The sequence below is a fragment of the Talpa europaea genome (assembly GCF_964194135.1).
Source record: "Talpa europaea genome assembly, chromosome: 11".
In the NCBI taxonomy this organism is placed as follows: Eukaryota; Metazoa; Chordata; class Mammalia; order Eulipotyphla; family Talpidae; genus Talpa; species Talpa europaea.
The window spans coordinates 20,898,404-20,911,894 of NC_140078.1; the positions used below are offsets into that span (position 1 = coordinate 20,898,404).

Consider the following 13,491-nt stretch of genomic DNA (forward strand, 5'->3'; position numbering starts at 1 on the left):
CGGGTGAAAAGCGAGCTTCCGGAGTCCCGGCGGCCGCCACCTCCAGACGAGCTCGTCCTTTCGCCCGGCGGGTGCCGGGCAACGGCGGCGCAGGCGCACTGGGGCCGGCGAGCGGAGGGCGCTGGTCTCCCCGCTGCGCGCGAGACGGAGGGGCTGCGGCGCGCGCCTCCCGCTGCCGTCGGCGTCGCAGCGGCTCTAGGCGTCTTCCCGACATCTAGGTTGCCGACCTCAGGCCTCCGGCTTCTCACTGCCCTCTCTGCAGCCCCCACCCATTGTCATTACTAAGCGCCCCCTTGTCAGAGCCCGTCCTCCCCAAATTTTATTCTCTAGAAGAAAACCCCTTTTTCACTGGGAGTTGAAAAGAACAGGACGTTGGGGGTCCCAACATTTAAGGGCTTCCTAGAAAGAGCCTAGCACGTAGCCTGAAGCCTAGCCCGAGTCCTGAAACTCAGGGGACGAGGACATTCACATACCGACCCAAGACGCGGAGAGGAAGGAATTTGGGGGTTTCTGGTGGGCAGGTTATTTAATGGGAATATCTTTGAGTATTGATGGGAGAGGATTGTAAAGTTTAAGATACAGAAGGAAGAATGAAGGATGCAATAAGTTTCATTAGGAGAGGGGAGAGAATGACCTTGGGTAGAGGATTCCTTCCATGGTATGCCAAGAACGGTAGGGGAGAGGTAGTGGCTGTTCCCGAAGTTGACTGGGAGCAGAGGGACAGGATGTTGAGGGACTTCCCTCCTTTTCATTCAGCCAACAAAGGCCCATTATTAAATGTTCACTATGTCCTGGACACAAGGGTGGATACTGGCTTCATGAAGCTCATGGGCTGGTAGGGGGGTATGCAAAACTCCAATAAGTGAAAAAATTAAAATAATTTAAAATTGTGGGAAATGATGTGAAGGAAACAATGAGCAAAGCTAAAGATTAACATAGAAAACTACACTTTAAACAGTGTGGTCAGGTCAGGCATCTCTAAGAAGTGTCACGTAAGTTGAGAATGAAAGGATGAGAAGTGCTAGTCATGGGAAGTTAACTTCACACACACTAGTCTATCAGCAAATATTAGGAAGTGAGAGAGGGAACGAAAATTCCGGAACAAGAGGCCTGAGATGGGAAAGAAAAGGGGTTTATTTCAAGAGTTCAAAGACCAGTGTGGCATTGAAATTAAAGAGATCATTTAGAGAGATAGGCAGAGGCTAGATTATGCAAGAGCTTCTAGATGAAGTCTAGATTTTATTCTAAGTATGGTAATCTAGTAGAAGATATTAAGCTGGGGAAGGCTGGCTGATTCCTCTTTAAGAAGATGCTTTGGGGCCTCCCCGGTGGCGCAGCGGTTGAGCGCTGGGTTGCGAAGCTGCCTGCGGCCTCTGCGGCGCCAGTTCGATCCCCGGCCGCTCCCCGGCCACCAGAGAGGGTCCCACATGGCGCGCAGACCTCTCCTGCCGCCCGCTGCTCCCCTCAGCAGTGTACTTCGGTCCTTCTGCCTGCTCTGCTCCCCGCTCTGGCTCTGGTGAATTCTCTCACCCTCCCGCACTTCTGACTGTACCCAGTGCATGTATAAAAAAACAACAAATAAATAAATAAAAGATGCCTCTATTAAAAAATAAAAAAAATTAAAAAAAGAAGTCATTACAAAAAAAAAAAAAAAGATGCTTTGACTATATGTCATCAGAGAGGGTTAAATGGTCCTTTAACAGTAATGATTTCAGTATATAAATTGTTTTGTTTTTATACAGAATATAAAGATTTCCTTCATTAGTCTTCCATATGAAGAATTTTACAATCCAAGCTGAAGATACTTTCCGCACACAAGTAGCTTACATGGGCCATATTGAAAACTCCTACCTTTAAAGCTCCTACACATAAATTAGAACAAATGGCATCACATATTAAAAAGGAATAAGAGGAACATTCTTGTTAATCAGATTCAAGAAGCAAATATCACATAAAAACTATGCAAATGAGGACAATAATTCACACAAGAGATGAAGAGCTAAGATGTTGGAGACAAGAGAAAAGACTGATATTTTATTCCCTTTCTGATGACTATTTTCTCTATCAATTAGGGGAAGAGTTTTCTGCTCAGAGGAATGAAGATAGTGTGGGATTATAGATTAGAAAAGTAAAGCCAGTTTCAAGTCTAACAAAGAAAAGGAGGTCAGGAAAACAGAGGATCTAATTGATACTTGGATACTTGTTACTTTTTAAATTTAATTTTTTTATTTTTAATTAACAGATGATACATGACTACATACACTTTTCTAAAAATTAGCAAATTACAAATAAAATTACTTTTACCTCCACCTTGAATCTCAGCCCCTGCCACCCTCTCTAAAATTGAATTTCCTTTCAGATCATTTTTAATGTCTGCTTACATATATAAACATTTCCTTTAATACTCTTATTCTGGTTGGCGTGAGTTTTTGTTGTTATTTTTACTTAATTTTGCTGCTTCCATTTTTTTTTTTTTTTGCTGCTTCCATTTTTGCTCAAAAATTTATTTTTCTGATTTTATTGACACATTACAATGAACCGTCTATTTGTTTTCCTTTTTTTTTTTTATAGAGGCATGTTTTATTTATTTATTTGTTTCTTTGTTTGTTTTGTTTATACAAGCACTGGGTACAGTCAGAAGCGCGGAGGGGGGTGAGAGAATTCACCAGAGCCAGAGCAGGGAGCAGAGCAGGCAGAAGGACCGAAGTACACTGCTGAGGGGAGCAGTGGGCAGCAGGAGAGGTCTGCGCGCCATGTGGGACCCTCCTCCGGTGGCAGGGGAGCAGCCAGGGATCGAACCGGCGCCGCAGAGGCTGCGGGCAGCTTTGCAACCCAGCGCTCAACCGCTGCGCCAGCTACCGGGGAGGCCCCGTCTATTTGTTTTCTTTGATGTGCAGCCTGGCATTGGGTTTGGGAACTCTGATGGCCTGCTAGGCTGCTCTTGCCACAATGGCTTGGTAGTTCTTGGAGATATGGTGAGCCAGTTCAGCACAGTAGTAAGATGTGTCTCATGTCAGCAGCACTTTGAGTTTCTTGACATTATGCACCAGGAATTTCCAGAAGTCACTGAGCAGCATGTGCTTTGTTTTCTTTTCTTTTCTTTTTTTTTTTTAAAGATTTATTTATTTATACAAGCACTGGGTACAGTCAGAAGCGTGGGAGGGTGAGAGAATTCATCAGACCCAGAGCGGGGAACAGAACAGGTAGACTGATGAAATGCACTGCTGAGGGGAGCAGCAGGCAGCAAGAGGGGTCTGCGCGCCATGTGGGACCCTTGCCCGACAGCTGGGGATTGAACCGGCACTGCAGAGGCTGCGTGGGCAGCTTCGAGACCCAGCGCTCAACCGCTGCGCCACCGGGGAGGTCCTGCTTTGTTTTCTTGTTGCTCTCATAACCAATGCTGAGTATCAAGATCTGGCTACTAACACTTGTTTTGACATTGGTCTGACTGATGCTGGATGGACTTCTTGGTCTTCTTGATCATCCTGAGGGGTCTGAAGGCAGCCATGGCACCAAATAGCAGGTGGTTGCTACCTCCATAGGCAGCACTGAGGAAGAGACGTGAACTCAACAATCTTTTTAAAATTATATGCGTGCTATTCTATATGGATCCATTTTATTTCCTTTAGACAACTGTTCTAACATATGATATAGTTGGCAGAGAGTTTGTTTCCATTTTTTTTGTTCTTATGACCAATGTTCCCATTAATATTCTTGTTCACTTAAAAACAAAAATTTGAACAGCACCAGGCAAGACAAGATAAATCAAATGTGAGTCAAGAGAACAAGAAACCAAAAGCTAAAATGCAGATCATCATCACCTACATCTACTAAAACCAGGTATACATTAAGCTATCTAACAGCCAAAACAAAAGGGGAAAATAAGACTATTTACACAAGTTATTGTATCCATGAGTTAATTAAGGAATCGTGTATTCTTGAAAACTAATGGAACATGGTATCTTTGATGGCATTGTTACCAAAAATACAGCAGTGTGTCTTATGGGATGGCTCTAAAATGAGAAGAGTTGTTGGCTTTACACTATAGTATAGAGAAAACAATTCAGTGGGAACCAATATGACACACAACACATCTCTTTACTAAGTTAGTTTTATATAGAGGTAAAGGACATTGATGGTTCTTAGAGGAATAGGAATCAAAACTCTGATCCTATTGGCAAGTATTGTCTTATAGTAAGAATATATTCTGAATGCTCTAGAGCAATTCAATATAAAGTCCATTTTTTAAAGAGATGATTTAATATTTAAACTTTATAAAATGTTTCACATAAAGTTGTAAATCAGTAAAAGTTCTTGTCAGTATATATATATATATATATATATATATATATTTGTTTGTTTGTTGGGGGTTTTTTTTTGTTTTTTTGTTTTTTTTGTTTAGGAAAGCCAGTCACTTTGTTGGAATGGAAATTATGAGTATTGGACTGAGACACTACTTCCTTCTCTGTCGTCTTTCTGACTTTTGGTAAATATTTTTTCTACAGAATATATCACCTTTCCTTTTCCAGGGAGAGAGAGCTGATTCCTGACAATTATACAAGGAATAAATAGAGATTCCCTTTTTTGAAACTAAACTAAACCAGTTTGGATAGTTTTCAAATTTTATATATCATACATGGAAAGACATCTAAAGCATGTCCTAAAAAATGGATCACAGTCACATCTCACCTTGCTGAGAGAGCCTCTTTTACAAGTGCAAATCAAGTTGTCACTGCCCTGTATCAAATCAAATACAAACTCCTTACTGTGATGTCTAAGATCTCAAAATTTGGACTCTTTCATCCTGTATGTCTCTCTGTCCACTTACTACATTGTAGCCACACTAGGCTTGGTTTTTCTTTTTCTTAAATTTACCAAGTCAATTCTTGCCTCAAAGCCTTGGCACATACTATTTCTTCTGCTTGAAATGTTCTGTCTCTGGATATTCACATGGTAAAATCAACAGAACTTCTGATCGATTCAGTTGTACAGATGAAAGAAGATGGTACTCTCTACCAGGAAGGACACACAGATAGGTGAGGAATTCATATGCATTAGAAAGAACTTGGGGAATGTTGTGATGGAGCAGTAAGGAAGGAGCAAAGTCAAGGGTGAATTCTGTGGTTTTCTACATAAGCAACTAGGTGGATAGTAAATTATTCTACAACAAAAAAGAACACAGAAGGAAGGACATGTTTTGAGAGAAAGATAGTTCAGTTTTGGACATGTCAAGTTAAAAGAAGTCTAGAGTATAGCTTTAAGTGGAAAAAATAGCAATTCCATAAAATGGTAAAAGAGAGTAAATGGCTGGTGATAAAATTAAGTTTGTTGATTTAATGGTGGAAAGTTTAATTTCCTTCTGATGGCTTCTAATTTCTGTATTTTCTGTGAATTTGGATATGAGGCCATCTGTTAAATAGACAGGGCTTGGAGTCAAGGTTTGAGCAATGTGAAAAAGCTCCCTATCATGGATTGAATTGAGTCCCCCAAAAAAGATAGGCTAAAGTCCTAAACCTCTTATCTGTGAATATCACCTTATTTGGAAATGCAGTCTTTATAGACGTGATTAATTAAGATGAGATCATTGGGGTAGGCCTTAATCCAATATGGCTCTCATAGCATTTTAAATGGAAATTATTTGTTTGTACAACTAGATTATAAGCTCCTTTTGAAGGAGGCAATGGAGTCAAATGATATACCCATTTAACTTACTTGACTTCCTCGGGAATACATACAAAGAAAGACAAATGCTGTTTGATTCACTTATAGTACATATCTAAAGGAGTCAAACTCTTAGAAATAGAAAGCATATGGTTGCCATGGAGTGGAGTTACAGGAAAACAGGGAATTATTGTTCAGTTTTGCAAGATGAGTTTCAGTTTTACAAAATGAAAAAGTTCTAGAGATCTGTTAGACAACAATGTAAACATACTTAACATTCCTAAACTGTACACTAAAAATGGTAAAGATGGCAAATTTTGGTTTTTTTAAACCACAATTTTTTTGAAAAAGAAAGGAAATAAAAATCAGAAAAAAAGAATTAGTAGTTGCCTAAGATGGGAGCATGAATCTGCTGCTTCTGCAGCTAGTCTTGGTTCCTCCCGCTCTTTTTTAGGGTGTACATCTCATCAAGGGGGTGGGGGGATTCATTTGCTTGCCAGAACTGAGGTCAGTAGAGTCAGGGTTCCAGAATAGCAGTTTCAGAATAGTAGTAAGAATGTTACAACTGAGGCCTCTGTTACCTTCAGTTACCTCTGGAGACAGGTTCCTCATCTGTAAAATGAATGGTGATATTCTTGCCCTGCCTGCTTTGTAGGATTGTTTGAGGCAAAATAGTAATGGCTGACATTTACTGAGGGCCACCTCTGTGCCAGCTATTGTGTTATATGTCTTTCATGCATTACAGTTATTAATATGAAATAGGTATGTTAATTACCCTCCCGCCCCTTTTCTTCACAAATGAGGAAACCGAGGTTTATAAAATGAAGTTCTTCTCCCCAAGGCCTCGAACTCTTAAGTGACTGATCTGAAACTTGAAAATGGACTGCCTACTGAGCCCTTCAGAGGTGAGAGACCATGGCCAGGATAGTGCTGGTGAACTCTAAAGAATATAAACCTTGTACTCTTTTGTGTAAGAATGTACTGTACAAATGTGCAACTTGTGATTGGGCTTTGAGGTGGGTAGGTGCCTGGTAGAGATAAATTTTCCACGGAGGCAGGTGAACAGATCAAGTGGTTAGGATGCAAGGGCTGTTCCCATCCGCCATGGTTTGGGTGGGAAAGTGGGGAGAGTACACAGTCTGAGTGGTTCTTTTGTGAAAGAGAGTTCTAGGGCAGGTTGAGGTGGGACAGGAAGCTCCTCAGGTATCAGGCCAGAGCCACAGTCAATTCAAAGCCCGGGTCTTCATTAGGAAGGGCACCGTGTTTGAGATGACATGAGGGGGCAGCTTCAATAACGTCAGACTTTCCTAGAAACTAGGGACACACACAGCCTAGAAAAAAAAAGTGCATGTAGGATCCAGGCCCACCTATGACCCTTTGTCCCCTGCCTTCTGTCCTTGTATTTCCAGTTGCCCAGTTTCTACATTACTCTCCCTATATCCATGTGAATACAGGGAGTCTCTGTAATCCCTGCTTGGCTTCCCTAACACCTCCCTCCCGGGTTCATTCTCCTGTCATGCACACCAGAACTCTGTTCTCTGTGGCAGATCCTTTGTTTACTTCCAGAGCTTTCAGGTCTGCCACCAGCCAAACACAATGGAGCCCAGCCAGGGAGGGCCAGGCTCCAGGTTCAGGCTGGCTCCTCAGGGACAGGTAATGGCCTCCAGGCTATGGAGCCAGCTCAGTGAGGCTGCCCCCTATACCAGGCTCCTGTGTCATGTCCTGACAACCCAGGTTTCAAGCCCAGAGGGAAGGGACACAGATCTGCCTATAACTGGGAAAGAATCCATACTGTGGAAACAGCTTTGGCTAGGAGCCCTGGGAATCAAAGACCGAGCTGGAGAGAGATGGGGGAAATTTTGAGGCTCCCCCACAGAGGTCTAGACCACAGAGGTCTCCTTTCTCTCTCTCTCTCTCTTCCACTAGGCAAAACCTGATCCTGAGCCCTTAAAACAAGATTTCAGGTGCCCAAACTTCACTACCAAAGAGCTGTATTCCCCTCCCAAGATTTCATGTCTCATGCCACCCCAAAAATCCTAGTGGAAAAGGGAAGTGTGCACTTTCTCTGGGCCAAGCCCCAAGCAGGAAACATTACAGGATGTGTCTGGCATTGGTGTGTCTGAGGTTAGTGCAGGAGATTATTTATCTCGTGTATAACAGTGTGCTTATATAATGTATAATGTAGATGGGAGGGACTCCAACTCTGCTTCTGGAGCTGGGGATGAGGGAGTAGGAGGCTATGGGTGAAAAGTGAGAAACCTTGAAGGTGCCGAGGTCGAAGGTAGCAGGGCCACACACAAGATCACAAGAGCAACAGAGGTCAGTTGCAAAAAGGAGCTACCCCAATAGGGAAGCAATACAGGGATTCCTCTGACAGCCCAGGTTGCCTGTGTAGAGGTAAAGAGCCCTTTAAAGGGTGGTCAGTTAATTCGGGGTGGAGGGGCAGGGACAGCAGCACAAATCCTGGTGAATAAAATGGGGATGATTTCAGAGGAAACGGAATCCCCAATTTCCTTCCCATTTAGGAATCCATTTCAGAGACAACACACTTTACTAAGAAATGTCAAAGAGAAAAACCTAACTCTGTTGCCAGGCCCCAATAGAGCAGATGGAGCTCCAGACATGGGCCTTTGGAGGGAACAGGAATGGGGGTTAGAGGTGAGCACTGGCTCTGCTCAGCCTGTACTCTCTGGCCCATTCCACTTCTGTTTCCAGAACTGGGCCCTGGAAAACGGCTTATACATAAAGCTGCCACTTCCTCACCCTGAGTTGGTCATTCTTTGGAGGGCCACTTGGTCCCCTGGAATAAATAAGAAATCTGCCACAGTTTCGGCACAGTTTTGCTTTTTATCTCATCAATGTACATTTTAATCTAACAGTCTAATGGCCTCCCACTCCTCATCCCTGCCCAAGCCCTCTCCCCCTCTTTCCCACCCCTGCCCAACAGTATCTCATCTGCAAAGGAAGCAGAAAGTCACCAGGCACACGGTGATTCAAGGAGGAGTTGGCACCTCTGGCTCGCCCAAGAGGAGTCCCCCCTGGACTGTCCGGAGGTCTAGGAGGCCCAGTAAAGGAGAAGTTGTGGCTAAATCTCATTGGAAATATAAGGTTTTCTAGGTTTCAGTCTCATTCAGAGTCTGTCTCCCTGGGCCTGTTCCTGCTGGTCCTAGCGGGCTTGCAGATAACAGGGACCTCTAGCCCAGTCCCACTCAGAGAATGAACAAAGCTTTTTGAATCTTCTTTCATGCATTTTGTATAGATGCTGCTGGCATCTAGTTTCCCAACCCCTCTGAGATTCCAGGCGTGCAGGGAGGGGCTCTATGACCAGCATCTGTGGGTGCGCCACCCGGAGGCCAGTGCTGCTACCTGCAGCCACAAGACTCCACAACCATGTCCTCATACTGCTTATAGACCACGTTGTTGGCAGAGTCAATGAAGAGGATGCTGATAGGACTCAGCCTGGTGGGCACACAACAGGTGGGTGGCGTGGACTCTGGGTCCATGGAGTTCATCAGGGTCTGGATGACTGCATGGTTCGTGGGCTCCAGGTGGGAGCGCAAGGGGAACTCACATAGTCCCTCGCAGTGGAAGGCCTCATACTCAAGGGGGGCGATGATCCAGTCGTCCCAGCCCATGTCCTTGAAGTTGACATGCAGTGCCTTCCGACTGCAGCGGGCCTTGGGGTTCTTGCTGGGCCGCTTGCCCTGGCGTGTGGCCAGTGGGGCCCGCCGTTTTCGTCGCTGGCTGAACAGGTACTCATACACGGTCTTATCATCCTGGCCAGAGCGGGCCTTAATCTCATTAAAGAAAAGGTCCCGTTTCTTGGTGCGGCCAAACACCAGGAACAGGGCCTTCTCATGGACCTGCCGGGAAGCCCGGTCAAAGCCCAGGCCACGAAGGTCCACAGCCCGGCCCCGTTCCCAGGCCTCCAGCTCCAAGCACAGCTGGGCTGAGTTCTTAAAGTTTCGGAAGAGCTTCCAGATGTCGAATACCTCCCAGCCAGATCCATCCAGGCCTGGCACAGAGCGCACATCCAGAAGGGCTGCCGGTTGCCGACCGCTGGGGCAACTGGATAGCTTCAACTGGGCAGCCCGTCCACCGCCAGGGGCCACTGGCTTGGCTGTGTCCGAAGGTTTCTTCCGTAAGATCCGCAGCTCAGCCCCTAGCAGCCCATCCTTCTCCAGGGCACTAATGTCAAACACGTACCTCTGCTTCCTGACCACAGGACCTCGGTCATCTAGAGAGAACACCCAGAAGTCATTCCCTGCAACCTCAGCAAAGGAGCCAGCCACTTCGAGGCCTCAGGGGAGGGCCACAGCTCTCCTCCCCCCAAGAGAGCTTTCTTTAACCTCTTCCCCACTCTGACAGAGGCCAAGACCCAAACCACTGACAGTCTTTTTCAAAATAAGACAACTTGCTTCACAGCCAGCCAAATAGGGTGTCATTATCTGTAGATGTGGTTGTGGATGGTTTGAGTGATTCTGGGTGTTTGTATCAATGACTATGTATAGAAGTCTTAGAACTGCCTATTCTTTATTCACCCCTCCCATCTGTTATCTAATATGATCTCTCATTCATGATATTGGTGGGGTGAGAACTATAATTACCCATGTTTTTCCAGAAGGCTTATAGAAGTTAGGTGACTTGCTCAAGGCCACTTAGCTAGGAAAAAAGCAGGGTTGGAACTCTAGCCTACAATGTTTTATACTCAATCCTGAGTAGCTCCGACTATACCTTAAAGAAGATCTTAGTTCTTATTTTACAGATGAGGCACAGGGAGGAGGGAGTGACTTGTCTAAGGCCACACGGTGAGTTAATGACAAGGTTGGTTTGCAATCCAATTTCCCTGGCCTCCCTGTCTAATGATTTTGGGGTGTGTATGTGTATGATTGGGTTTGTATGTGAGTAAAAAGGTAAGGTGTATGTGAGTGACATATGTGTATGATTGGACTTGTGTGAATATTTGAAGGATATTATGTGCATGTGTGTATATAAGAAGATTCTTTGTATATGTGCAGGAAGGTGTGTGTGTGTGTGTAGATGTGTGATTCCGCATGTATGCATAAATAGAAGGCTGTGTATGTATGAGAAGATCAGTAGTATGTCTAAATCAACATGCCCTCCTTCCTAAATACCATTTTGCCATTGGGAAGCATTCATATATTGCTCTAGAAGGTGACTAATTAGGCTTTTAAACTCCCCATCTCCCCCTCTCCAAACTCCCTTAGTGCTGGGGGGGGCACAAGGACTTATTTTATGAGCCCCCAAGGGGTCACAGCTTTTCTTGGCTGGGCAGGCAGCCAGGCCACCTCCCCCACCTCAGCCAGACTTACTGCCTCTGTGCCTCTCTCCCGCCCCCTGTCATTCCCCCACAGGCCGCTCTAATGAGGAGCCTCTCCCACTCTTGGACCCCTCCCCCACCATGCCAGCCAAAGGCCTAAGAAGCAGAGAACCAGAGCATGTGAACTACCAGCAACCATAGTAAAAAGAGGTCCTCCTCCCGCTTCACACTCACAGAGAAACTGAGACCCAGAGAGGAGAGGGGGCACCCACTGTGATTCCACAGCAGATTGAGAGGAAAAGCCAGGATAGTAATGCAAATGGGCAGAGAGAGAAGAGCAAATACTCTCCTGGGTCAGTGATAAGAATGATCTGTATTTAGAACAAGACATCAGTTTTCATATTTGAAGGGCTCTCAGAAACCACCCGGTCCAACCCTCATGAAGTTGTACAGATGGAAAAATTGAGAAGGGGCTTTCCCAAGGTCACTCTGTGAGTGAGACCTAGGTCTGCTGCTCCACCCCCCCACCTTATAGCTAAAGTTCATCCGATGCCTCCTTATTATCATCACTTATCCTGCCTCCTCTGCTCCCTTATTGCAGAACCATGGGTATCTAGAAGCACCTCTCTCTTTCTCTCTGTCTCACGCTCACTCTTGCTCTCACTCTCGCTCTCAGTTTCTCTGCCATCTGAGAAAACCCACAAGCCCCTGGAGCCTGGAAAGTTCGGCCATCTCACATAGGGACAGATCAAGGCCTGGTAATCAAGGGTCTTAGAATCTGGTCCCCAACTCTGCCATCAGCTGGCAGTTTACTGTTTGGGCTTTAGAAACCCCCTCTGCACCTTGCAGGAATCGAACTTGGTGATCCTCACCCTGTCCTGTAACAATCCCAGGTGCCCTCCAGCGCTGGGTGGCAAGCCAGCAGCCTGGGACCTGGTATGCGTGATATCAGCCCAGACACCACCCCAGGCTAGATGCACACACCATCTCCCACCAGTGCGGATGGGGCACTGAGAGGCCCCTCCATGCATGCAGATGCCCCTCCCTCTGAGCCATGCCCCTGCCACCCCACCCCCTCACCTTGCCCTTTGTCAATAAAGCTGGTGATGGTGTTGGCCAGGCCTGCCTCCAACTTCACGCTGCTGTTGCCTCCCTTTCTGTCAGCATCGGACAGTGTCCTGTACAGCGAGAGCATGTACTCGTGGGGCGTGATGGGGGGCGGGCGGAACGGCTCCTTAGGCTCTCGAGGGGGCCCAGGCTCCCTGGCTTTCTTCAGCAGGAAGGGGTTGGGGACAGATCCTGCCTTTGGGGGTGCCTTACCCCCAGGAAGCTGTCCTTTTGCGGTCACAGTCCGCGTTGCAGCCTGCCTGGTGTGGGGAGGGTGTCCTGGCTTGGGTTCAGATCCACCCGATCTGGGGGGCAGCTTTTTGGGTTCATCCTTCTTGGGCTGTGTCAGGCCTCCCGTCTGCCCGGTGCCCCCCTTTGCCCTAGCATTGGTGGCCCCCCCACCATAGCTGTGTCCCCCTGGCCTGAAGATGTTCCGGGCCAGAGGGGGCCTCTCCTTGGCTTCTGCTTTGGCCAATCCCGACCTGGCCCCCTGGGGTCTCTGGCCCAAGTCAGGGGCACCCAACACAGTGCAGATGAATTCCAGGTCCAGCCAAGCCAGGTGCCAAAGCAAGAAAGTGAGGAGTTTGGGGAGTCTCATCCTCTGGCCAGCCGCTGAATGACACCAAAGAGAACGGCGGCAGCAGCGAAGGTGCCTCTGGTTTGGCAGGAAAAACCATGAAAGGAGTGGACCCTCAAAAGCAGCGGCAGCAGCAGTAGCAGCAGAAGGAAAGGCTTTCTCCTCAGTCTGAGACTCTTTAAGTCTGCCGGGTGTGTGTTTGTATCCAGTCCCATAGTGGAAATGCTCTCGGATCCAGACGTGCACCGTCTCCAGTCAGCAGCTGAAAATAACTCGTTCTTGAAAGGAGAAAGCCGACCGCCCCCTTTCTCCTGCACAACTGACTGAGGGTTTGAAGGAGGCTTGTATAAGGCTGAGGGATTTTTCCAAGAAGGAAGAATGGCGTAATGCTGCCTGTGTGCTCCAGTTTTTTTTTTTTTTTTTAAGTTTTGAATCCTTTCCAGTGAAAATACTTCACACACACACACACACACACACACACACACACACACACACACACACGCCTGCAGGTGCTCAGAAAAATCTTTTACAAACCTGAACTCAGGAATTGGAAACGGAATTCCAACCCAAACCAATTTAATTACTCTCTGATGTCATGCTGTCTAAACTCATTTAAGTGCGATATATTTATGTGAAAAAAATCACCGCTGCCCTTTCGAGGCCATGGCTCACGGGGGCTCTTGGCACAGAGCCCCGCAGCGGGACGCTAGGCTTAGGGGGCCTCTCAGTCCATGGAGCAGACTCAGGGGTCCTCACCTCCACCTCACCAGGCAGCCCACCCCACCTTCTTAAGGAGAGATGCTGAGGAATGAGCTCAAGGATCTTAAGCCCCAGAAGCATGGGGAGTGTGGGTTTTCAGTTAAGT

General features: G+C 46.5%; 1 protein-coding gene across 1 annotated transcript; it reads right to left on the minus strand.

The window, feature by feature from the left end:
* Positions 1 to 9,023: 9,023 nt before the first annotated feature.
* On the minus strand, positions 9,024 to 12,647 carry GDF5 (growth differentiation factor 5; the record flags this gene model as incomplete). Its single annotated transcript, XM_084247875.1, has 2 exons — positions 9,024 to 9,898; positions 12,023 to 12,647. The coding sequence occupies 2 exons, from the start codon at positions 12,645 to 12,647 to the stop codon at positions 9,024 to 9,026; spliced, it is 1,500 nt and encodes a 499-aa protein (XP_084104001.1).
* Between the last annotated feature and the right edge of the window lie 844 nt (positions 12,648 to 13,491).